Source organism: Thunnus albacares, chromosome 6, assembly GCF_914725855.1.
Source record: "Thunnus albacares chromosome 6, fThuAlb1.1, whole genome shotgun sequence".
Lineage (NCBI taxonomy): Eukaryota > Metazoa > Chordata > Actinopteri > Scombriformes > Scombridae > Thunnus > Thunnus albacares.
Window position 1 is genome coordinate 28,595,108 of NC_058111.1, and position 25,001 is coordinate 28,620,108.

Consider the following 25,001-nt stretch of genomic DNA (forward strand, 5'->3'; position numbering starts at 1 on the left):
ATCCCCTGAACAAAGACTGACGACTGGATTTTAGTGCTGCTAACGAAGCTCTGCTAATTCGGTGAGGAACAAGTTTAATTTCCTGTAAAATCTTGACAACAAAAGTCTCCCATTATTTAGTCATTTCAACGCTTTTAATATGAAGCAGTAAAGCGGGAAATGTTGGGTTTGCATCAGCAGTAACTTAACACAACTCCAATACAGTCAGCCAATCAGAGCAGAGTGGGCTCGTTGAGGGGCTGCATAAAGGGCCAGTTTAAGATATACAAGGAGTTTTTTAAAGCTACTCCAGTGGAGTTGAAAAATAAAAATATAGAAATGAGCATAATAGGTCCCTTTTAATCCAAAAGGATTTTGTAAGTTTAAATAAATCTTTCTTTTGCTTTGGACTTGATTTGAAGCCTTCAGGAATATTCTCTCACCTATCAATGCATCAAGTATTTCAGCATCTTCTTAATCTATGATGGTGCCCACTTCTTCATAGCACCTGTGCTGATTTGAGGTCAGCAGATACCTATAACACTTGGAGATTATACTGTAAAATAGACAAGCTACATGTAGCTCCAGTTTTTAGCTCTCAGACTTCCTGTAGAGTTTATTGTCAAACACATGTAAACAGTTAATATATGAGTTCTGTCTTTAAGGTGAATGGATTTGGCTTCATTTTAAAAGAAGTCTAAACTAAATACATTATCTGGTAGAAAATAAATATGATAGTTAAATTAATATCTTGCACTTGGGAAAGTTACAATCAGCCTACATGTATCTCCACTGCTGATGCCTGGATACTGAGAATACTCAGGTACAAGGAGAGAAGTGAGACTAAAAACTCAAGACAAAAAATTGGGAGCCCCTGCCCTTTGACCCCAGCCTACATCATCCAGTGAGCACCACAACTATTCTCCATAGAGGAATCCAACCAGGGGAATCCTGGGATTTGTAGGGCTTGAATGGGACCATGTGGCAAACACAAACATGATGTCTGGCAGCAGTCTTTTTTAACAGCAATGCTGTGTTGCTTGATGATAGAAGTTTGTTAATCATTTAATGACCGTTCTTTAGTCAAAATAGAAAAAAAACTTTTTTTTCAAATATAGTTAGATATTTATTAGATGGCCATGAACTACATGCCATTTTTGAAATAATGTTGCTGTAAAGCTCTGAGTGACAAAGAGGATGGGAAACAATTAAATAAAAAAATATTTTATATCTTGGACGTCATCAACCATGCAGGCTGGGCCCAGATCATTTCAGAGATATTGTGTGTGTGTGTTTGTGTGAGAGCTGGCAAAAGTACTACATGAGGGTCATGCATACAAAGACCTCCATAAAGCACTATTGCCCCCTGTGTGGGCGCATTGAGAACTGCATTTCAGCAGCAGTCCTACACCCAACACACACACATACGAACCCACCAGCGGCACACATCCTCATAACCACCACAATGGCAACAGAGAGTTCTGCTTGAGTTTATGTTGTGTGTGTGAGGTTTATGAGGATGGTCAGGCACACAGCTGTTCTGTCTCACATCCACAACGTGTGTGCATCATGAGGGTCCATGACTATTCGAATGTTTCCCCTGCTGGTGGGATGTGTTCAGGAGCCAGAGTCCGGTTGAGGCCGTGTCTCCTCTGATTGGCTCTGAGTGTTCTGTCCTTCTTGTCTCAGCTCCTCCCCCAGCTCACCCATGTCCATTTCTGGCAGGTTCTCCTCGATGGGGGCTGCCGCTGCGTCCTCACAGTACACACACTCCTGAACACACAGACAGACAGACAGACACAAGCTGTTAGTAACTATCTCTGCTACTATAGCCTCAAGCTCACATTTTTCTCCATGGTTCAACCAGTACAGGCTTGGAAGGATGACTGCTGCAGCCAATATTGAACATCTTTAAATTTGACCATTTTCATACTTTTTTTTTCATTAACTAAGAATGTTGTTCTCGTCATCACTACAAATGGGAACCACTGGTTTAGTCTATACTGATTCAGCAAAAAACTATCCCTTGTGCCTTTAAATTACAGTGCCTTAAAAAGTATGTCTTTGAAGCCAAATATAGAAACTTAAACTTTTAGAAAGCGGTTGTCAATTACTCCTGTTATGTGTAACAATAGTGAATAATAGTGAATAAGAAAGGTTAGACTGGGTGAGATCTGTGTTGATGTTTAAGACATCTAAATGATCTCTTCTCACTGCTGCAGATCTACAGCCCTGTTTACATCTGGTATTAACATCCGTCTCAGGTGATCCGATCACAAGTGGACAGCTCTAAATACAGGTGTAAACGCACCAAAGACGCATTGAGGACGGATTGAGATCCGATCACTCAGACCACATTCGGAGGTGGTCTGGGCCACATGTGGCCACATTCTTTTAGTAGTGTAAATGCAATGCGTCCTGGGCCACATTGAAGGACCGCCTACTCAATTGACATCCTCTATTTTCCGGCAGACTAGACACAGGACCCTCTGTCCAAAGCTGCTCAACTTGTTTGATAAGAAAACAAATAATTTTGTTTTTCATGTGAATTGAAAACGTAACCCACATCCCGTTTTTTGCTGTTTTTCCCGGATCCCTAACCGGTTTCCCTCTTCAAATCGACAATTAGAATAGAAATTAAACCATTTATTTTTTGCTTGTCTGTCTAAAAAAATATTTCAGAGGCGAAACGTAGCTGGATAGTTTCTTCTGTCCTGTCAAGTTGATAACAACAGTTTTTAGTTTTACTGCGCTGCTCAACATAATGGAGCTCAGGATTTATCAGGACGGCTGCTTTGGATGTGTAAAAGAACATGAATTAATATTAGATCCTGACCGATGCTGATGGAGATTTAAATAATCAATGAAGTTATGCTGTTGTGTCTTGTGTGTAAGTGCACACAGTGTCTCTGAATGGAGAGCTGCGGAGAGATCGCTGCATAACTCGGTTCGGTTAATAACGATCGAATTTTTAGTTTATTTGCATATAGAGAGGGGAAGTGAGATCCGATCACATGTGGTCACTCAGGACGCATGTGGAGACGCATGTTAATACCAGGTGTAAACAGGGCCTATGAGACACAATGTGTGTGTTTGTGTGTGTGGTTCTCACCTTCACATTGATAGCAGAAGGTAGACCCCCCCTTCTCATCCAGGGGTGTTCCTCCACTAGCTCTCGTCGCTGGTCGGAGGAGAAGTGAGGCTGGCTCTTCTGCATTTGCCTTAGCCTCTCCTTGTCTTCCCGCAGGACCTTCTGAATGTCCCTGTGGGTCAGAAAACACAGATACAGTTGACCAACAAGACTGACACATTCATTACATAGTTAAAATAGAGCATATAAACAGGAACAAATCTGCACACTATCAGTATGAATGAAGAAAATCTAAACAAGGGTTTAAGACACAAAAAATCTACAGAAGAAAAAAAGGCTTTATATGCTGTTGTGTTGTGTTTCCTGCTAAAATAAAACTTAATTCCACTCATAGACTCACCTTGATGGCATTTGATACGTCATCATGACCTTGTTGTCAGCATTGGCCATCAGTAGCCAGAGGGGCTTCTGGAGGACGTATTTGATGAAATGCTCTCCCTCTTGTGTTGAGACCTTGGCCTGCGACTGGCCATCTTCACAGTCTCCTTCGCCTCTTGTCTTGGCTTTGGCCTTGGTCTTTGGGTCGTGTTCTAGGGAGTCAACACTGCCGAAGTACTTGCTGGTGTTGCTGCTCCCTGTATGGAGATTAAGAGAGACAGAGAAACAGTCAAAAGCAAAGTAGTTTCTTGTGCATGTGTATCAAATAACAGAGTAAATGATAAAAAAAGTTGTAGGAGCTTGGGAGTAAAGATGTAGAAAATGTTTATCACATCAATCAATCAGAAACTAGTGGCATCACGCATAAACAATCCAAGTTAACTGAGAGGAAAGAAGCCAGGATGTTCCTCTACTGACCTGTTCTGCTGCCCGAGGCTCCACTAGCTGAGGTACCACAGCCATTACAGCCTGAGCCGGATCCTGAGCCAGATCCAGAGCCAGACCCTGAGCCCATGGAGCCAGAGGTGGCTGATCCAGTGCCAGAATGGGAATCCTCCTGCTCCTGCAGCAGAATGTCAAGCAGGTCACAGGAAGAGGAGTTACCATCACTGTGAGCCCCATCTCCTGGAGACGCAACCTAAAAGACAAGGCAGCAACCCATCAGAGATAACGCCACACACATCTCTAACACACTGTGGCAGGCTTTATGTAGAAGCGGTGGTGTGTGTATACTGTATCAGTGTGCAAACAGCTGTATAAAGCTCTGATATTACATCCCATTAAACTCTGATCAACTTCTGTAAAACTATGAACTCACAGATACTGTCTCCCTCCATCAGTCGGTTTCTTGGTTTGTGTCTCTCACCTGTTGGTGACTTTCAGGTTTGGCTGTGGTTCCGTTCTTCTCCCCTGCTGCTCCCACTGCTGTTGTGCTGTTCCCTTGGGCTACAGCAGGGGGCGCTGTGCTGTCCTGACGTTCCACTGAGCGCTGTCCCTCCTCCATGCTCAGCAGATTGAGCTGCAAGGGCGAGCTGCACCGCGACTCAAACAGTGGTGGTGATGTCGTGGGCTCCCGCGCCCCAGAGGCTGGAGTGGAGGAGCGGGACGCCGCCCCCTCTCGGGGCTCTATGGCCGAGGTTTTGGGGGGCTCAGAAGTTAGGCTGTAGGGGAAGGGCTGAGCTGGATAAGGGGCTTGAGTCACAAACTGAGTCTGCACTGGGAAAGAAGGCTGAGCAGCGAAGGGCTGCTGAGTAGTGTAGGCAGTCTGTGTGGCCTGGAAAGGCTGCTGGGTAGTAAAGGGGGTCTGGGCAGCCTGGAAAGGCTGCTGGGTAGTAAAGGGCGTCTGGGCAGCCTGGAAAGGCTGCTGGGTAGTGAAGGGTGCCTGAGCGGCTTGGAATGGCTGCTGGGATGGAAAGGCAGTCTGCACAGGGAACGGCTGTTGGCTGGTGAAGGGAGGTTGTGTTTGCATGGTGTAGGCCGGCTGCTGGGGCTGAAACGGCTGCTGGGTAGTGTATGCAGGTTGTGTCTGGGTCTGCTCAGGGAAAAATGTAGGTCTAGGAGCAGCCCCCAGCTGGCCTATCTGACTTAACTGTCCTATTTGGGGGAAGAGGTAATTTGGCAGCACTAAAGCCACCACAGGTGTAACAATGGGGGCGGGGAATGGAGTGGCGTTGGGCGGGGCTTGTGTGCTCTGTCCCTCTCCAAAGCCTGTGGAAAGGGAGGGGTCAGGGCGGGGGGCCTGAGCCTGGGCGGCAGGTGCTGGGGGGTAGAGCGGGTATGCAGGCACCATGGCTGGGTAGGACACGTTAAAAGCTGACATGGATGCTTCGGACGGGGACCACGAGGTTTGGTTGAGACCCTGGAGAGGGGGCCGGGGTTTGCGGTTAGACACAGCACTGTCCGACGACTCAGGATGCTTCATGCGTGGCTTCTTGGACTTCCTGTTGCGGCTGCCCTTCTTGGCAGTAGTCTCTGGCCTGGTAGCACCCTGTTTGGCAGCACCTCGCTGTCCAGATGATTCTAAGATGACACATGTCAAACAGGTCAGAGGGTTTGTTGTTCAGCATTGACAGTTTTTAAAATAAACTAAAAGGAACATACCTGGTTATAATTATTTTTAAATAACCACTAATTTAATTACAGTAAATTCACAGTAGAGGACATTCAAGTATGGAAACAGATACAGCATGAAACCTTCAAATTGTCTTGCTTTTTATCTTGACATTGCTGGTGGCCTAAACTTTTACACCTGTATACTCCCCATTTGTAAAGAAGGAGTTTTAATTTTTGATAAACTACCATCTATAATCGTCTGTACCTTCAGCATGGGCTGGCCCTCTATGCTTGTGCAGATATGTGGAACAGTCCTTCTGTAAGGTCCTGGCGCTGTGGAGCTCTCTGCAGCGGTTGAGGAAGGCCTGCTCTTCTTTCTGGGTGTGTGCTGCCAGCACCTGCTTGGTCAGTCCCAGCCTCTTATAGGCCTCCTTTTCCTGGCTGGGCGGAGACACCACGCTAATGGGCAAAGGTGGGGGTGCCGGGCTCCCTGCCACATCCTCGATAATCTCTGTCAGATGGATCGGAGCAATAATAAGTCTAACAGAATTTATATTGCAACAGCTGGATTAAAACACACCTTGTGCCATTCCAGCTGTGTGTCTGTATGAAGGGTTTCAAGATGACTTCTATAAAAAGAAAATTGGACATAAAAACTCACCAGACTCTGGCTGAGGCTTCTTGTCTCCCACATGGACGATGGTGCTGCTGTAGCTGCATTGCGAGGTGATGGACACGACACTCTCAGCCTTGCTGGGCAGCGTGAGTGGTGCCAGGGGGCCTCCCACCACAGCAGCTGCCCCAGATGGAGGCTTCTTAGGTGCTTTCATGTTTGACAGGCCTGGCTGGGCATCTAGCATCAAAGGATCTGGATGGGGAGGGAGAGATCCTCTGTTAGCTCCTAGCCACAGATGACCACAGCTCAAACATCCTAGATTGTGTGTGACATGTGGGGCACTAACAAATGATGTGCACATGCCTGTGTTTGCATCCGGAGTCACTTGCAAGCCGTCCACTGAGCCCTTCTTGTCATCATCAGAGTTGGAGGAAGTGGTGTTGGAGGAGAACTGGTACTTTCTCTTCACTGTGATGGGGATGTTACAACTCTCCAGGTATCTGAGAGATAGAAAGAAGGGTTGAATCAGAGAGTGCATGTTTAGTATGCGTTCATGTGCACAAGTTTTAACCATTATTATTCATGTATACACACACAAACTTACCTGATGACACTGTCGAGGCAGCTGATCTGCTGGTAGGAGCAGACAGTCTGGTCTTTGCAGGAGAAGTCCTCCATGCTGGCTGCAGTACCGTCTCTGGCCTGCGGAGGGGGTGCTGAGTCCTTCAGACGCACTGCTGGACTCCTCTGAGCTGCTGCAGCTGCTGCTGAAGACAGCCACCAAAAAATGCATGTGACTATTTGCACTAACATACGTATGTGTGTGTATTCAACTTGAGCTTCTGTACACCCCAAGGTGAAGAGTTTGATTTGACTGATGCTTACAATATACAGTATGTGATCCTGGTTACAAATTCTAACTGAAAGTGACAACAGAATGAAGAAGTTTTGTGTTATGTGATGTTAAATTGAACTCACTGTCAGTAGTCTTCTTTGGTTCGGGCTTGGATGGAGACGGTGAGGGTGAAGGGGGAGGGGAGCGCAGGCTGACCTGGGAGTCTTGGTTCTTCAGCATGTGGACTCCCTTACAAATCTCCTGGAATGTCCTGGGAGGCTTGGCCTTGCCCGTCTCCTCCGCTGTGTTCCCCGTTGTGACGTTCCCGTTGCTCTCACTGGACGAGCTGATGCTCACCAGTTGTTCATGGGAACCATTGCTGCCATGGCTACCATAACCGCTGGAGCCCATGTTGTGGACCGGCTGAGGGAAGAAAGGCTGTTACAGAGACTGACTCATGTGTGTATGAAAGGTGAAAGAGAAAGTCTGGTGTGTGTACATACTTGGAGTAGGAGCCTGTGGATCTGTTCACTAATTTCCTGGATGTCTGAGTCCATGATCTTCCCTCCATGGAAAGCTGGTGCTGCAAACACATCTTCGTTCACAGGACCCCTGAAACACACACACCATGATCATCAGATATGTTTACACAGACAGTAGTCAAGACTAATGACCAGAATTTATATTAATCATAAACATGCTCAGCAGAGATAAACTGTGAGCTTGAAATAAAAACACTTAGATTTATGATTGAGTTAAAGTGAGGGTAAGAGCGGATGTTTAGGAATGAATGTACAAGTGTTTTCAGTTCTTCACAAGTGTTGCAAATATACAGTATGTGTCCAAGTGTATACTCACATGCGGACTTTGTGCCTGCCAATGACAAAGGAGACCTTGCGGCTCCAGGGGTTGACAAAGCTGGACCAGCTGGTGTCGGTGGTGATATACTCCCCATTTCTTGCACAGAAACGGATGGAGGAATGGTCAAATGGCTGACCAGCATACTGCAGGACTGTTGGTAGAAGAAGGCAGAGAGTGTGTGAGAAACAGAGAGCTAAACAACATCAACAGTATGCTACTGATGTCAGTTTAACTAAACAATAACTATTTAACTAATGGTTTTGTAGATATTAGTATTAACTGTAGATACAAAAATGTTTTAATTAAGAAGATCAAGTGATTAAAAATGATTCTTACTCTTGCGATGCACAGCCAACATTAAGGGTCGGTCACTTGGGTGCAGATTGAGCAGCACGGGGGTCCCAATCAGGTCCTGAGGGAGGAAACCCAACAGAGGAACAGCCCTGATAGAGAAACAACAACATGTTATAGATTTAATTCACAGCACATTTAAGACTGACTGCAACTTTCCTGAACTTCATAGTTCCATGAGTTTTCTATGCCATGAAAACTAATTTAAAACTTTTTTGTATTCAACAGAAAGCACAGTCGCACATACTCACATATGAAATAAGACACTTTATTAAGGCTTTTCCACACTTACCTCTCATCCACATCCTGGAACACACAGTTAGGTGTGTGTGTGGTGGTGAAGATACGTTTGTCTGTAGGGATTCTGGGTGCTGTGGACAGACAAAAGAAGACAAAAAAACTCATTATTATAATGGTAATCATTAAAAAAAAAAATCATAAGAACCACTAATGCCTGGACTATGTACACCCAAAGATGTGAAAAATGAAACTTTACCAACTCCAACTAACTACAATTAACAAATTGTGTGAAATGACTGCCATGCAGTGTTTAAAATATTGTCACTGCATGAAAATCTTCTAAACACCTTAATCAAATTCAACTGGTTCATTATAGATTGCCCAAATGACATCTCCAAAGACTAACCAACAGGATACCAAATGTTTAGAGCACCAAATATAAAACATCAATTACCAAGTGTTATATGTGAGACAGTATAAAATGTAAAATGAACACTAAAAATGTGTGTGAAACCATGTATTTGTGGTCACGGGTCTCACCTTCATAACCAGAGTGCACCCTCTCAGCCAGCAGGAGGCAGCAGAACTGTTCCTCAGCCAGCTCAGGATCCTGGACTTTCATCAGGTAGGGAGTCATACGGAAAGGATAGTACTGGAGATCCCCTTCACGCTCCTTACCACCACTACAACACACACAGACACACTATTAATCATTTGTGTTTTTCAGATGAGTTCTGCAATGGTTCCATGCTATTGGAGTATCACTTAAAGAGGCCTTTGCCTGAATCTCTACTTTTATCCATAAGAAACTGCATTTTCTGTTGTTGTAGATATGAACTAAAGCAAAGACACATCAAAACCAGAGATCCAGTGAGTCACCACTATTTCATTTTAATTTTCAATCCAGGGAAATATTTTAAAAGTGATCAAATACTGTGCTTAGGATAAACTCCAGTTTTTAATGTTTCCTTCATGACTTTTAAATATATATCAAAACTGTATACTAATTTATCCAAGCTATACCTGACAAAAACATCCAATATTTAAAAGGCCAACAAAATGCTCTGAGCTAAAACTGTAGCTGTAAGTTCCCATCTGGCCACTAGATGGAGATAAAGGTCAAAAGCTCACAGCTGCGAACTTCCTCACTCTTCTCAGTCATCCTCTCTCCTGCTCATCAACTCTTTGCTGACTCAGAGCTTGTTTGAGCAGGAAACTATGGATCAGAGAAGCTGTTGGCTGCTGCCACTCACCTGATGCGGCAAAAGAAGGATTTCTCCTGCATGCACTCCGTGGGAGAAGACTCTGAATAAGACAGAGAGAGAGAAGGAGGTGGGGAGAAAAAGAGGACAGGATGAATATCTCATCAAATGCATTAGATTAAATGGACTTTTTCCAAAAGGCCATCTGTTAGTCATCTATATTCAACGCTCTGGTGACAGGACCTGAGAAGTTTGTCTATCATCCAAACAGGGAAGAGAGGCAAATACAAGAGTTTTAAAACTCCAACTTTAAGACAGGTTAAAAAATATTTTTACATAAAGATTTTAGTTCAGAGATTGCTGGTACCTGCTCCGGTGCACATGCTCCATGACGGCAGGCGGTAGGGTGTGGTGAAGCTGTAGAACATGCTAACATCCTGAGGTGTCAGGAACTCCACAAACTTGGCATTGTTGAACACTTCAGGCTTGCAGTTCAAGATGGACGCCGCCTGGTCTGAGATGTAAACAATCTTCCCCGTGATGAGGGAGACAGCTACAGCAAATATATCCTGCAGGTAAAAAGATTTTAAAAATTGACAGTTAGGTAATTTTTAATTTCACTGAACATGAAACTGCAAGTAAAAGAAAAAGATAAGCTTGGCTCCTTGAGTGAAGAAAATTATGACTTTTGTCATAAAGTTAAATAATTCAAATAATCTCATGGTATATATGATTTATTTTTACTGCCAAATTGAATTTTAAGGAAATCAAAAATTAATTTGACTTGAATTTTCTAACCTAAGGAGACAAATTAAGATGAGTCAGTTGTGATATACATCACTCATTTTACAGAACGGGTTTAACATCATCAAATTTTAGCTTTTGAGATTTTTTTTTTGCTTTGCTTTTTATTGAGCACAATCTGATTAACACAAGGAACCAAAACAAGACTTATTCGTTCACACATCTCCCACCATTATTCACTTGCAAAAAATGTGTGTTATCACCACAGATGTGTTATTAGATATTTAGGATGCTAATGGTGTTGGAGGTGCATTGTGAGGTGGAGAGCGAAGTACTTACAGTGTTTTTGAGGGTGTATTCAGAGGTGATGCTGTTGATTTCCTCGATGGTGTAGGATGATACGTCAAAACCTGGTGGCTGACTGTCATTAGTCATCAGCATCTGGTAATATTCCTCATTGGCTGAAAATCAAAGAAAGAACGGATTGATGCACAAATCATTTTGCATATGTGGTCAGGGGATATTATACTTTACTAAGCGGCATGCTTCATTTCATAACCAGAAGACCTCATTTGTAAAAATGTTCATACATTATTCACACTTAAAACCGCAGAACATGATTAAGAATGTATGTGTATTTCCCAAGACTGGTTTAAATGTCACAAATATTCTGAATAATCAAAGAAAAATGTATGCATGTATGAGCACGTGCATGAAAAAAAAGGCCAAAAGAAGCAAGTCTTACCTTTCACCTGCTTGACACATCGCAGGGCATATTTGAGCGTGTTGACGGTGCTGGACTTGCCCTTGCTCCTCTTTTCCGACGGCAAGTGCATCTTCAGCTCCTTGAGGGTCTTAAAGAGCTCCTTCTGTGTCTTAGCTTTGGCTGACTGTTCGCTGCTGCAGTGCATGCATGAGACAGATACACATGACGTCAAAATGACAAGGTCTTACTAGTGCTGTCATACTCTCAGAAGCACAGCTTTCCAGCATGGGGGAGCAGAATAGGAGGGGGTAGCTAACGGTATGTAAGGGGATGGGGTATGAAAGGATCAATTGACACTGGGATGCATCTTCTGTGGATCTGACTTCAAGAACTCAGCTTTCTACTGCTGCGTTCAAGTACAAAACTCCCACTGACAACAGATTTGATGTCTATGGAGGAATAAATAAAGAATCTCCTCTTTTGACAGTTTATTATCAGTTGAACTTTATAAAAAGGAAAGGGAGTGTATCAAACCATGGCTCATTAATTGTGAGATGACTGTGAAGTTATACCCCTGACATTAAGACAACTTATCATAAATCACTGCAGTGGGGTTTTTAGGGTGTGTACTAACCTGCAGCCGCTGGTTGAAGGGTTGTCCTGCTCGGAGCTCACCAGACTAAAGGCGTTGGAGCTGCTTGGCGGCGAGGGGCTGTGAGAGTTTGAGCTGTAACCATAAACAACATGTAATGTTATTGAAGAGGGTGTACAGGAAGACCACAAAACTGAGCATTATGAAAGAACAGTTAGAGCTCCAAAACAAAGGTAAGACAAAACACATTAAGTGAGTCAAGGACTTGTTATAGAGTGCCAGACATACCATCTGTATCCCTTTTATAGAGTCTACACAATATGATCAGCAGCTAACAAGGAGCAAACCGGTGGGTCAACAAACATTTCTATTCCTGGATAAAAACAAGTAAGACAGCACAGGTCAGGGACCTGTGGTGCACTGCTACATGTACACAACCCATTTTCTCATAGTGTGCTGTTTCATTACAGAGGATAATTTCACTCAAAGAGAATATTTAGAAGAGAAAATTGTGAGAAGTTCATATTTTTTATTCTATTATTCAGACCATCATGCTAAGTCCCCTCTACTGTCTCCATCTTGCATCTTTCCTCTCCTTCTTACTCCTTATCTCTTGTCTCCTCCTCTCATCATGTATCAGCAGCTCTTCTGTTACAGAGTTTCTGCCAGTGTATTGTAAGCCCGGCGGGCTGCCTGCCCAGAGTTGACCACTCGCTTGGCCTAAGCGTCAGGGAATTTTTTTAGTATGTATTTTAAGACGTTTTCTAAACTTACATGTATTACATAAGTAGCGTAGCAACCTGCCTGCCATCCGGAGAGAGACTCACCGGGAGCAGGCAGAGCAGGCAGAGAGCGGGACAATTTCTGCCGAAAACAAGCACTGAAACCCGGGGAGACAACAGCAGCTGCTCACTAACAACTACGTGTGTTTACAGCAGAGAGCAGGAGGGAGGACAGATCTCTCACTCTGCTACTCTGTGCTGCGACTCTGCTGCTGCTGCAGACGGTCATGGAGCAGACACTTTCATTTTATGATTGTAACATCCGTTGTCTGACTATGTATTGATAACACGCTTAGTATTTTACAAATTAGAGTTTTTTTTTATTTGATAACTGTGGGCACTGCTACGCGAAAATGAAGTAAATGGGTTGTATTTCTATTAAAAAAAAAAGCAAAACGGCAGTGGGCAAGTAGTGTAATGGGTGTATGTCTGAACACTGTGTATTTCCCCCTCCAGCCATCTTTAAGGTGGTATGACTCCCTGTTCATCTTCTTTCCATCACTTGTCTGTCTGCAGTTTTCTCTCTGGTCCAACAATGTGACTGATAGTTTTCATTTTTATTCTCTGAGGGGTTTCCACTCTGAGAAAGAGTCTGAATTTATTGGTGAACAGGACTCAAAGGTCAACTTGATAAACTTTTACTTTACTTATACATAGATCGGGTTGATTTCATCATTAAAAAACTGCAAAAAACTTCTGATGAGACACAGTTCGATTGACTCCCTTTCGACTGTAAAACTGATCCGTTGGTTTTTCCATTCACTTAGCGTGTGTGTGCGTGTTCATACTGCAACAGCATCATGGCTGTGCTGCCTGCTGATCAATGAGATGACCCAACAGAGGTGTAATGTGAATTCATGTATTCAACTATCACTGCCCTTTTTTTCGCTTGAGCACCTGCCTCCCAAAATGTCTGTGCACGGCAATGCTCACGGATATAAATGGAGGTAGGGAAAACATTAGCGCTGGTTATGTAACAGCCGACCTCCAGTTGGTGTTCTGTTTTCTTCAGACTCAGATGAAAATGATCGGCAGACAGATGTAGAAGGGCACGTCCCTCGTATCTTTGAATCTGATATGGTTAATCAACAGAGAGTAAGCCCCAGCTAGCAAGGACCACATTACAGCTAGAACCCAGAAGTCTTAATAAAATGATGCAACTATCATCTCTGTTGGGCTAACTGAGCGTTATTTCAATATTTCGAATATTCCATATGATTTATCTAATAACACCTACAGAACTGACAATTCTTGGATAATCCACTTTGTTAATGAGCCTGCATCATTTGTTCATTATTCCAGCATAGAAATGTTTTTCCTTATTATAATGTAATAGCAAGTTATCTCTAAATGAAACTATGCCAACAGTTATGTTGTTTTCTTCCAGTCTGTTGCATAATCAGGAATAAAATACCTGCTTCGTTCCTCAGTCTGAGACATTCTCAACAAGACTACAACAATGACTCACAGCAACAAATGACTCACACAGGAGAAAATGGCCTTTCTATTACATTTAATGAACCTTACTTCCATGAACCAGATGGTCTGCTCCCCCATGGTGGTGGGAAAAAACTTGATTTACCGTGATTCAGTGCATTTGATGTGCTCTCACCTCTTGTTGCTCCCTGACGACTCCATCAGAGCAGAATCCTTGCCGTTGCCGTTCGAGCTGCCCACAGATTCATTTCCGTGGGACTCATTGCCATGCGACTCGTTGCCATGAGATTCTGTCCCACTCCCACTCGAACCACTGCCACCCATTTCTACATCCTCGTGTAAGGTTGGGCGTGGCCGCTTCCTGTCATCATGCGGGGAGCCCGGTGAGGCTGGGTGCTCATGGCTGCTGTCGCTCCCCTCAGAGGCTAAGCCTAACTCCGGTTCCAGTTCGACCCCGTCCTGCCCGCCACAACCCTCGTTGTAGCCGCTGGCCATGCGGTGCAGCTGGCTGATGGAGCCACAAGGAGAACCTTCTTCTTCCTCCAGCTGGAAGCCGACCCTCTCCCGGTTTCGTTCGTGCCCGTCCAGGGTTGAGTACGGGTAGTGTTTTGGATCGCTGTCCTCAGACATTAGACAGGCCACAGGGCAAAAGCTGGGAGATTAAGTTACCTTCCACATGGTAACGGCAGTAGACACTGGGATGCAAATGGAGTTGATGCCTCAAGAGGGATGATCTAATCTAAAGGAGGGAGAAAAAAAACACAGGTGAAATAACTCAATATACAATACAGTGCACTTCCACAGATAGTAGATCAATAGTAAAGAGACAAGACGAGATCAAAGTATATAGCTGGACCATGTATGAAACGCTAGAGGGCTTTTAATTTCAAACGGATAAGAGAAGTGGCGGCATTCGGCTGACCAATGGTCTAACTTCATCACTCAGTCAGTCGCTTAGTCACGGACCTTCACATTTATAAGGCTGACCCCGCTGTTGCGATCCTACCAACAAGTCCTAAAATTAGAAGCAATCAATGGAGATTAGAAGAAACCATCAAATATACGGTGGCCATCACTTTTATCTGATTACCATTGTAGCCTAAAGAAAAGGGCACAGCAGCACAGATAAATGGATCTTGTTGTGCTACACACACATACACACACCCACACACACCAAGCCTGCTGCCATCCGTCCTTCAAAAGGTGTGCACAGCAAATAGGCCGCCGTTTGCCCTTTCTGGGTGGATTTAAGCCCCACACCAGAATGATCCGGTTCAATTTTTCAAGAGCCTTTTCAGATGAAAGGTGAGTTGACGGATGGAAACACAGCTCTGAAGACATAACACAAATAAAAACCTTCACCTTGCACAAACCAGCAGGACAAATTTTGGAAAAAATCATTTATAGTTTTGACGTTGTTGTGCACCTGTCTGCAGCAGCTGTTCTGCAAACCAACGGCTTTGCCCTTCACAAATAAACTAATAAGCAGGCGGAGGAAAAACTGACAATCAATTCCAGGGGAGAAAATGGCTCCACCTCACAAATAGTAGTACTATCATTATCAATCAATCAAGTGTATTTGTCACATGTAATCATATAAAGCACAATAACAGATGAAATGCCATGGATACGGATCCCACACAAACAGATGATAAACAGATGTGATGATGCATTGTCTATGACCACTTAGGTCTAAATCAAATAAATGTAGCCTTACGTAACAGTGCTGCTGAATTGACAAGCAACATAAAAAAAGATACTTCTGCGTACTTCCTCGAGCAACCTTTACCTCCTTTTCACATCCAGTAATTACACAAGTATCACCTTTAAAGATCTGTGTGTTACATGTCACAGTATCTTGGTAACATGAGCATCCACATTGAGGTTCAATGTTATTTGCTTGGGGCTAAGCACAGTTAAATAAGTCGCTATCACAAACATTTAGGAATGTTAAAAATCTTGTTCTTTAAAGGAAACTTGATATAAATATAACAGAAACAGTTTCCATCAGCTCTACAGCCTCCTCCTCCTCTTCCTACGCCCTCCACAGCCTTGGAGTGTGTAACAGCAGTAGTTGGAGCTATTTATGTCTGTTAAAGCCCTATTAGGAAATATTGGCAACAGACACAGAATCCAAATCCAAACTATTTCACTGTTTTTCAGCTATCCAAGATCAGGTTGCAGCTATTTATGTAAGCATTCAAATTCTGCATATTCTTTGCTCTTTACATAAGCTGTTTTACATAACTTCTCCAAGTTTTAAGGGAAGGTTTTGTCATGTTTAAAGATCTAGCAAAAATGTAGCAGGATTTCCAGCCACACACCCACTGCTACCGTCGGAAATGACCCACTCCCGAGTCAAACTGAGTCAGTAGCCAAGCGCTCAGAGGGGACTTTCTATTGGCTGCTTCAAGTAACCAATCAGGAGAAAGCGGGGAGTGACAACAGGTTAGAATTATGTCAGCCAATCGGGGGCATTCAAGGTTGATCGCAGGTTATAATCATGTCACAGAGTCTTATTATTACCTTTTGCACAGAGAAAAAAAGATGATAACTAAATGAATAGTATGCTTAGACTTCTGACACAGCACTTTATCACACAAAATCCTATCACTGAATTCTTAAACTATCAGTGAGCTTAGATGAAACAGTAGCTGTAAACTGCATGCAGCACGACAGAGTGTTAAGGCCTTGAACAGCCAACAGTAAAACAAAACATTTAAAAACTAGGTTAACATAATAAAACTGTTACCAAACACAAAATATATCAGGGACTGTTGCAGAAGAATTGTTGCAAAACGGTCTATTAGCTCACTTCTAAATCACAAAGCAGCCATGATATCGGCTGGTCTGTAACAGCAATAGAAAACAAACTCAAATCAACAATCATGAATTTACAGCATTTTTAAGAGTTTTCAAACTTTATAGGAACATGCAATAAGGATATGAGCTTACCAGAGAGCCCTTTCTCCATCAACATTACTGAACAGACAAGCAACCGAGATTTAACAAGTGCTAAATATTTTTCCCCCCCAAAAAAATATTTAAAACTCCCCAAGAAACGTGCACATAATCATGTAACTCAGAGCACAGAGCAGAAGACATGACATAATGAAACTGAACTCCCACTGCCTCCAGCTCAGCGCTGTTTCACCCAGAGTGCTGAAACACCCAACACACTAGCACAGATCTCAGGCATTATACAACGCTGCTCCAGTCACATGGATTTGGATAAAGTGCAGCACAAAGCAATTATAGCCTTGTTTCATAAAACCACATGCTTTCAACTGTATCCAGCTACTGTGCTTCTGAAGTCCATTCATCAATGAAATCACACAAGCAAATGCAAAAATAGGAAATCTTACAGTTTATATTAAATAGTTGTCTAATCTTAAAGTTTACACAGTCCAGTGAAACACAGGGGGAAACACATTAGTCTGATGTTATCAGAAGAGAATAACTGCAAATATACTACGCATATGCTGGAATCATTTGTGGGTAGTATTTGAACACCTCATGTTTAGGTTTATTCCGGTATTTCACTGATAAGACATCACAATGAGTGACATCAGATGACTGTCACTATATACTACACAACTTACTACGTTATTACTTATATACCATATGATTGGTGTCAAGAGTAATGACACTTAACAGTCAATCTATTAAGTAACCTCTTAAGTGGTGTGATATAAAGTATCTTCTAGGGAGCTGGAACAATGTTACCAAGAGTTAATCACTATTTTTGCCTTACAAGAAATCTTCTAGTTAACCTTCTGTGGGGTCATATGAAGGCGACCTGTGCTATGTGCACTTTTCAGGAGTCCATATAAGTTCAAGGTACCAGAGGTCTTCCAATGAAGGCTAAATATCAACATGTATATCATCTTAAACTCAACCACCTTGTAGTGAGGTGATCATGTCGACCTAATATTCAGTGTGGCAGGGAGAAAGTCTCCTATGCCTCTAGGGAGACCTTGAATGATGGTAAGCTAGAAATAAACCTATAATATATATATCCTTTACCAAACCAATATTAGTAATATAGTCAGATTCGAACAAAATCTACCTTCAATAGTGAAATACAGCAATTTTCTCAGTTGTACTACTTGTAAGAATAGAGCTGATGTCACAGCTTTCCTTGAGCCTCAAACTAACTACTCATTTTACAAACCAATGATTATATTAAAATGTATATTATGTTTCATACATAGCCTGCACGTGTGTACCTTAGGTAAAAGGATAATTCAATAAAATAAAATAAAACTATATTTGTAATGGGAACAAACATCCCTTCCCCCATCTAACTCCCATTGACCTGCTATTCACAATCCACACACACGTTGACCTGCAATCCACTGCACGGTACACTGACACAGTTATGTAAAAGTAACGTTAGGCGATAAAAAACCTGAAACAAAACACCAGCCGCTTGGCACAGAGATGCCATGTCACAAAAGCGGGCATTTTTCTACCTTTACCGGTGGATAGAAAAACCTGGAACCAGTAAAATTGGTTATAAAAGTAGAAGAAGTAGAGCAATCAGAATTGACGCGCATGCGCAGATCGAGTTAAGTTATGCAACTTATTTTTTTGCGCCCAGCTTTTTCATTCTTACTACAACTAAAAAGGTACAAATTGAGGAGAAAACCAACCTGTGCTGTCGAAATAAAATATCACCTCTCGGGATGTCCTCGGTGTAAAGTAAAAGCAAAGCCGAACAGTGAGTAGAAACATCCAGTAATCGTCAATGGGTGCCTCAGTTCAGTCGGGTTGACACAGTACTGTGCGGTTCCTCCCCGGCTCACTCCGGCATCAACCTACCAGCCAATCGGCGAGCTCGGCGCATGACCTCAATTCAGACCCCACCCACAGCGTTTTTCAATTGGCTGGAAAATACGAGTTACCATGGATAACATGACGTAGTTACAATAACTGGAGCTCATTGGTCCAGAGCGCTGTCCGTCGTTTTATATAAACAAGGCATCCACTGCACGTGGAATCCCATGTTGTGTGTATCGTGCAGTGTGGGGCTGGATAGTTACGACTAAGCGGAGTCCCAAACAACGTATCGAGTGTTGAAATTACATAAATGCAAAAGTCTGAGGAGGAAACAACCAGGAAACGATAAACCACACTAAATATAAGGCTAAGATACGTTTAACTTGCCACGACTTTAACGTATGCGGCGTAAGAAAATTATAAATAAGATGACATAACTCCTCGGCGAGTTATTTGAAGTGAGGGGTTTAACAGACAGACATGGCAACTGAATGACATTTTACAATTAAACACACGCTCTTATGTTTTTTTTCTGTCAAAGACGTCTGCAGAGGAAAACGATGAGCGTACAGAGTATCTCGAAGCGAAGGAGCTACTGTCACGGGTGGTATAGCAATACATGTTTTCCATAGTTATCTGCGTCACATCTCTTATTGCACTGCAGCAGTGATGCCGTCTTTCTTTAAGCACGTATAAAATGTTTGCCGACATTATGGAGGTTTTGCTGTTGGAGAGAAGAAATGAATTAACTATACAAGTGTACATTTGTGATTGTAGTCTACATTCAAAGTAAAAAACAAACAAACGGAAAAGCCATATGTTTATTTGACTTCCGATCCTCCCCCCATCCCCACCCCTCTTGCTTGCATCATCAGGTACTGCCTAACACTTTAGAGGGATGAGATTTTACATCCTCCTCCTATTCCAGATTGAAGCCTTTGTTGGACAGGCTGTTATGTTGAATGGGACTCTTGCTTGTTGCCTGAGTTCGTCATGAGTGGCTGAGCCTGGAGAGCATAAACTGTGTTATTTTCACATGCTGGCATGGCAGCCACAACATCATATTTCCCATTCTCATGCCAAGAGCCTCCATATAATAGCTTCCTGCAGAAATCTGGACTCGGGTTCTCTGAGTAAGTGCCAGTTTCAAGTGGCAGCCACACACCCCCGCTGTCTGCCTTATGATGCTTAGCATCCACTCACCAGAACATGTGAGAACCAAGTCTCTCACATCCATCCTCCCTCTCTCTGCCTGCACTCATCCAGCACTTACAATGGCTTGTATGATATCACACTGAGATCCTAATACTGTATGAGGATCTATCGCTGCCTTTGTCTTGCTTTATTGTGTTTTCCAATATTTCCCAGAGAGCCTTTCAGCAGCCCCCATAGGAGATGGGTGAACTTGGTGCATTCAGTTATGGGTTGAAGTGTAGGTGGACAGATTCAAATCCTCAACAGACATCACAACTAAGAGAGTGAGTGTGGATCTGACACTAAAAAGATTGCTTCCTTCACCATCCTTTTTTTAACCACACACACCCCCCCATTTCATTTGCTGACTGTGAGATCCTCCAGGTGGGTGGAATTCCCCCAACACTTATGAGTAATGATGTGGGTAGCTTATTCTGTGAAGCCCAGGAGCTTTGACTGACAGTCATGATTATCATGATGACCTAACCACAAATCCGTCATTCAAAGCATATACATCCCCACATATGTTACTGCGCATGCATTAAACTGACTTTTCCCTGGTGTTATGGTTGTGCACTATGGAGCTCAGTGTACTGAAGAAGTCACATAGAGTCTGACGGAAATCACTGGATAACATATGATGCAATACTTCATTTCTTTCTGCTGTAAGAATGCTTGTATATCCTACAGAAGGGCCAGAGGTCTACAAAACAGCATCCCTGTGCTGATGGGGATTAACTGGCTAAAGGTATTTACATCAGTTGGATGGCACAAGTAAAAGAAAGCATTAAAAAGGTAAATTTCAATTTGATTAACAAATCTAGAGCCAACAAGTCATATATTTTGGCTTCTGAAAACATGTTTAATGCCATGTTAAATGCTAAAAGATTTGCTTGTGTATTGTTAAAATAGTTTGAGGTTGTTATTTTCATTCATGCAACCTTATATTCTCCTTAATGTTGAACCCCAATGCACTCAATGGAGACTTGAATGTGGGTCCTTCAGTTGAAAGATGTTCATCCTTCATTTCATCACCCTGCTTCCCAGATAAAAAGGTGGTTGAAATTAACAATAGAAATGAATAGAAAGCAAATATTTCAAGTGTTTGTGGCCTGAATTATGTAGTATAGCCGTACTGATGAATCCTGGACTAATCTACTTCATTCATATTGAAGCATTTCTGGAATAATTTGTAGTGGGTATTTCATGGCACTGCTGCTATGCATTAGCATATATTAGTGTCAGCACCATGTGGCTCTTGCTATAATTGTGTAGGTGTGTTCCTGCACATGCAAAAAGACCACTTTTCTAAACAAAACAAAACAAAATAACCCAGCATGTAATGTATGAAATTTCCAAAAGTAGGCCAGCATCAAATATGTGAGTCACTGGAAAATAGTGCCATGGGTGCGTCAGTGGAAGTACACAGCCAGTTAGCTGGTCCGTCCTTCAACACCTGTGTGTTGGATGCAGTTATCGTCTGTAATCATGAATGTTAAAGTCCGGAAACATCAGCCACCTGTTGCAGTCAGTGATGTCAGTGGGTGAGTGTGGAGGGAGCAGTGAGGAAATCACCTGCATACAAACCCATAGTGAAATGAGAGATTTTGATCAACTCATATTCAGATGGTGAATACACACATCCATGTAATTATGTTTAATGCTGTTTTTCATCACTGCCCTTTATTTTCTTTTCAGATTATTTATTTTACTGACATGTAGGACATATTTTATATTCCTTGTTTAAAGGATATCTGCCACTGTGTCTGTGTTCCCTGTGAACAATTCTTCTACCAGGTTACTGTATTATGTAACTACGGTGAACAACACACATATTACAGATGATTCACACTGTGCCATGATTGTGGCTTTGAGTAACAGAGAATCAATAAATGATGACCGCTGAAAGGTAGAGACTTTGTTAACATTCCCCACAGCGTGAAAAGAAATACATTTCCTGAGTCATACAAACAACAGTGGAAAGAGCACTTCTCAGATGCTCCTCAGATGAAAAACAGCCTGCACACAAAGGAGCTTCATGATGAAGAGGTTGGTAATTGCAAACATCCCTTTAATTCTAGTCTAGAGATACAGCAGGTCATGGAGAAGCCAAAAACCCGCCAAAAACCTCTTTGCAGTGGGTCTGGTTGCTTGGAGAATATTGACAATACTGAGTAGCTTTTTCAGCAACTATTGTGTGTCTGTTTTCAGCTTTTTGTACGTGCCTCATGGCAGTAAGCTATATTTTATGTTCTTGGTCAAATAATTTCAAATTATATTCTCATTCTAAAATAACACATGCTTCTGCCTGTCTGTGGTATCGTGGATCCTCTAACTGACCACTGAGGCTGACTGAGGCTGTGTGACCTGAAATAACAAAGCAGATACTGAAGAGGGGGTCAGTACGTGCAGATGCAGTATCATTTATTGACGCTCATTTTTTGCATCTTAAGAATCACAACAAAGTTGTCATTGGACTTCTTGATTTTGTCATTTGGGTAATGTCTTAGCCTCAAAGCAGATAATTGCACAGAGATTTTAATGCGCAATGTGATACTATAATATAGCAAACTTTAAAGTGCTGTCTGAAAAGAGGAGCAATGAAAAGAAGAGCGTATGAACTGGAATGAATCCCTCTATTTGGCAATGATGCTGATTATTCTCTCTTGCGCAGAAAGCAGGCAAGAATAGCAGAATATATTTCTGGCTTTATATCAATAAGAATTCATCGTAGTGCTCAAAACAGAGACAAAATCCATGGTGTTGCCCTGAGTAGGTGCACAGTCACACAACCCACATCTAGAACAAGAAATAGACCACAGGCGGAAATGCAGCGCGGTGGAAAATAACTTTAATAAAACTCCTATGAAAACAAACCAGCAAAACAATAAAAGCCTGTACATTTGACAATATCCAGTGTCTGAGACTTTTGAAGGCTAGTGGTTCTAACTACAGCTGCATCACACATAAACCAACAGAGAAAAACCATTATAGGCTTAGGCTTGAGCCCAAGGTTTTATATAATAAGATATGGTTCATATACTCGTTTACGGATATTGCACAAAAATCAAACACAGATGCAGATGCTGGAGGAGCACCGTATGTCGAAACGAGGAAGTAGCTTTGCATCGCAGTGTAATGTCCCTACTGATAAATTCCCGCCCACACAGGCCCCGAACTCCGCCCACACCTGCTCGTATAAAAACAAATACACTTAAAAAGAGAGCGGCACATATTTGCACATTGAGACATTCAGAGACAGATAATTAAAAATACAGTATAAACAATAAAATAACTAAACATTTGCTTTTTGTTTTGGTCCTAACATGTTAAAAGCATCAGTTATTTCTCAGTGAGTTTATTTGTCATAGTTGCTAGCGTGAGTTGAAGGGCGCTTTAAAAGTCGGACATCCTTTTAGACTTCTCGGGGTTGTGATAACTCACAGATGATAATACTTTGTCCAATAATGCTCTTGATGTGATGTGTTTCAAAGAAACAATGCACATTGTCATCTCAAAATAAAATAAACAGAAAATAAAGTGTTTAGTTAATTAAAAGTCTATTTGAAATTTCTCATATGTCTTTCTTTAAACGTTCCAGTGTTCAATGGTCCAAATGAACTGAGATTCAAACACTGGACCAAAAGGCTCAGGGTATCCTTGACTCTAATCGATCCTTCTCTTTCATCATTATTCCCTCACACAAGTTTGCTTTGTGGACTAATAAAGTAGTCTGGCACATAGAAGTCTCATGATAAATTCTTAAATGGCAAAAGAAAAAGAAAACTCATAAAAAAATACAATCTTCCCGCAGTTTTGAGGCACACTTTGAGGCAGCGGGAGCGAGACTATTAAGTTGCACTTCCTGTGGGCGTTGTGCACATGATGGTGTCGTTTTAAGACATGGGGGTCAGACGTTTTTTTTGTTGTTTTTTTTTGTCCATTGCGCCTTTCCACACCCATCTGTTATCTCCGCTGTTCTTTAAAACAGTTCAGGGGCGTGGGCAAACCATGTGCCCCTTCAGAGTCCATACGAGCCAAGTTTCAAGTCCACTTGACAGAATTCAAGCGCATCAAACAACTACAGCGGTTCAGCCCGCTCTGTGGGGACAGTTCTCCTCTGAAGGTTTAGTGTGGGCAGAGTGGGTGCTTCAGTTCCCTTCCTTTGGCTGTGTGCTCCATCAGCTGTTGTGCCTGTGCAAAACGTGCAACGACTTTACCCACCATGATTCCTCAGAAATGTCACAAGACCATGAATCTGGATTTTCAGGAGGCACCATGCTAGAGTGATGCAAGGTGAGGAGGGGTACAGTAAGTATGTGTGCCGGGTAACTGTTTCAGAGAGTAGATATACTCTGCGTGTACAGTATATGGGGGTGAATCTCCTCATGTTTGCGATATTCTGCTAGATTCCCTTTAAATACGGGTGGCTGTCACCCTGTCTCCATAGCACACCTTGGCCCTCCCACACACTCATACACTCCTCCGCTGTGTCCTCTTGGCCCCTGGCCCCTGGCTTAGAGGGGTCGCAGCTGCTCTAGGAGCGGTTGTCTTTGGCCACATTGTGGGCCATCCAGTTGACTTTGGTTGTCCAGCTCTCTCTCAGGGCCTCATCGAACTTCTGGCGGAACTGCTTCAGCGCCTCGTCATCCGTTTTACCCAGAGCCAGAGAATCCTGAGGAGGGAAGGGATGTGGGAGAGGAAAGGGAGGGTGGAGAAGTGATGAGGAAGTTCATGAAATGGGAAAAGAGGGAGGGGGACATTGGCGATCAAGCGTACACTCAAACCATTTCTGTGTATGTATTCATTTTTTTCTTCCTTCTCTACAAATGAAATAAACTGTCCGTCTGTCTACTCTTGTATTGTCATCTTATTAGGACAGGCTTGTATGGAGATGCATCAAACCTAGTGACCATATGTTTCTACCTTCTAAGACTATTTTCCCCATCATTTTTGAATTTTTTTTTTGAAGTTTTGGAAATCCTCTCAAGAACTGCAAGCCAGAAATGTTGGTTGGCATGTTGTAGCATAATATGCATATTAAGATTTCAAAAAAACAAAGTGACATTATTAGCTTCTTTATTAATATATTTTTTAAA

At 42.6% G+C, this 25,001-nt stretch overlaps 2 protein-coding genes across 3 annotated transcripts in view; both read right to left on the reverse strand.

Moving 5' to 3' along the window:
* Positions 1 to 1,080: 1,080 nt before the first annotated feature.
* Positions 1,081 to 18,723, reverse strand: LOC122983581 (period circadian protein homolog 2-like). 2 transcript variants are annotated; one of them, XM_044353455.1, is made up of 22 exons: positions 18,582 to 18,723; positions 14,102 to 14,665; positions 11,750 to 11,842; positions 11,155 to 11,309; positions 10,749 to 10,870; positions 10,033 to 10,234; positions 9,717 to 9,768; positions 9,004 to 9,146; positions 8,516 to 8,594; positions 8,209 to 8,315; positions 7,870 to 8,023; positions 7,515 to 7,623; positions 7,155 to 7,434; positions 6,781 to 6,940; positions 6,540 to 6,676; positions 6,222 to 6,428; positions 5,826 to 6,071; positions 4,374 to 5,527; positions 3,926 to 4,145; positions 3,471 to 3,705; positions 3,092 to 3,242; positions 1,081 to 1,752 (listed from the first exon to the last, which is right to left on the reverse strand). In XM_044353455.1, exons 2-22 carry the CDS (start codon positions 14,554 to 14,556, stop codon positions 1,597 to 1,599), a joined length of 4,617 nt encoding a protein of 1,538 aa, XP_044209390.1. In that variant the 5' UTR covers positions 14,557 to 14,665; positions 18,582 to 18,723; the 3' UTR covers positions 1,081 to 1,596. The 2 variants fall into 2 exon arrangements, with proteins under 2 accessions (XP_044209390.1, XP_044209389.1); XM_044353454.1 differs by having other exon boundaries at positions 6,781 to 6,943.
* Positions 18,724 to 22,731: 4,008 nt separating this feature from the next.
* pik3cb (phosphatidylinositol-4,5-bisphosphate 3-kinase, catalytic subunit beta) overlaps positions 22,732 to 25,001 on the reverse strand; it is a 55,439-nt gene continuing 53,169 nt past the window's right edge. The window contains exon 24 of the mRNA XM_044353649.1: positions 22,732 to 24,577. Coding sequence (XP_044209584.1) covers positions 24,440 to 24,577 — 138 coding nt within the window. The 3' untranslated portion in view covers positions 22,732 to 24,439. The remainder of the gene's footprint in view (positions 24,578 to 25,001) is intronic.

Excerpts from the sequence above, each read along its gene's own strand:
- LOC122983581 (XM_044353454.1), bottom strand. The coding sequence starts at position 14,556 with ATGTCTGAGGACAGCGATCCAAAACACTACCCGTACTCAACCCTGGAC. Across the intron at positions 8,024-8,208 it reads GTTGGCTGTGCATCGCAAGA|TCCTGCAGTATGCTGGTCAG; the intron begins GTAAGAATCATT and ends TTCTACCAACAG. Across the intron at positions 6,677-6,780 it reads TGCCTCGACAGTGTCATCAG|ATACCTGGAGAGTTGTAACA; the intron begins GTAAGTTTGTGT and ends TCTATCTCTCAG.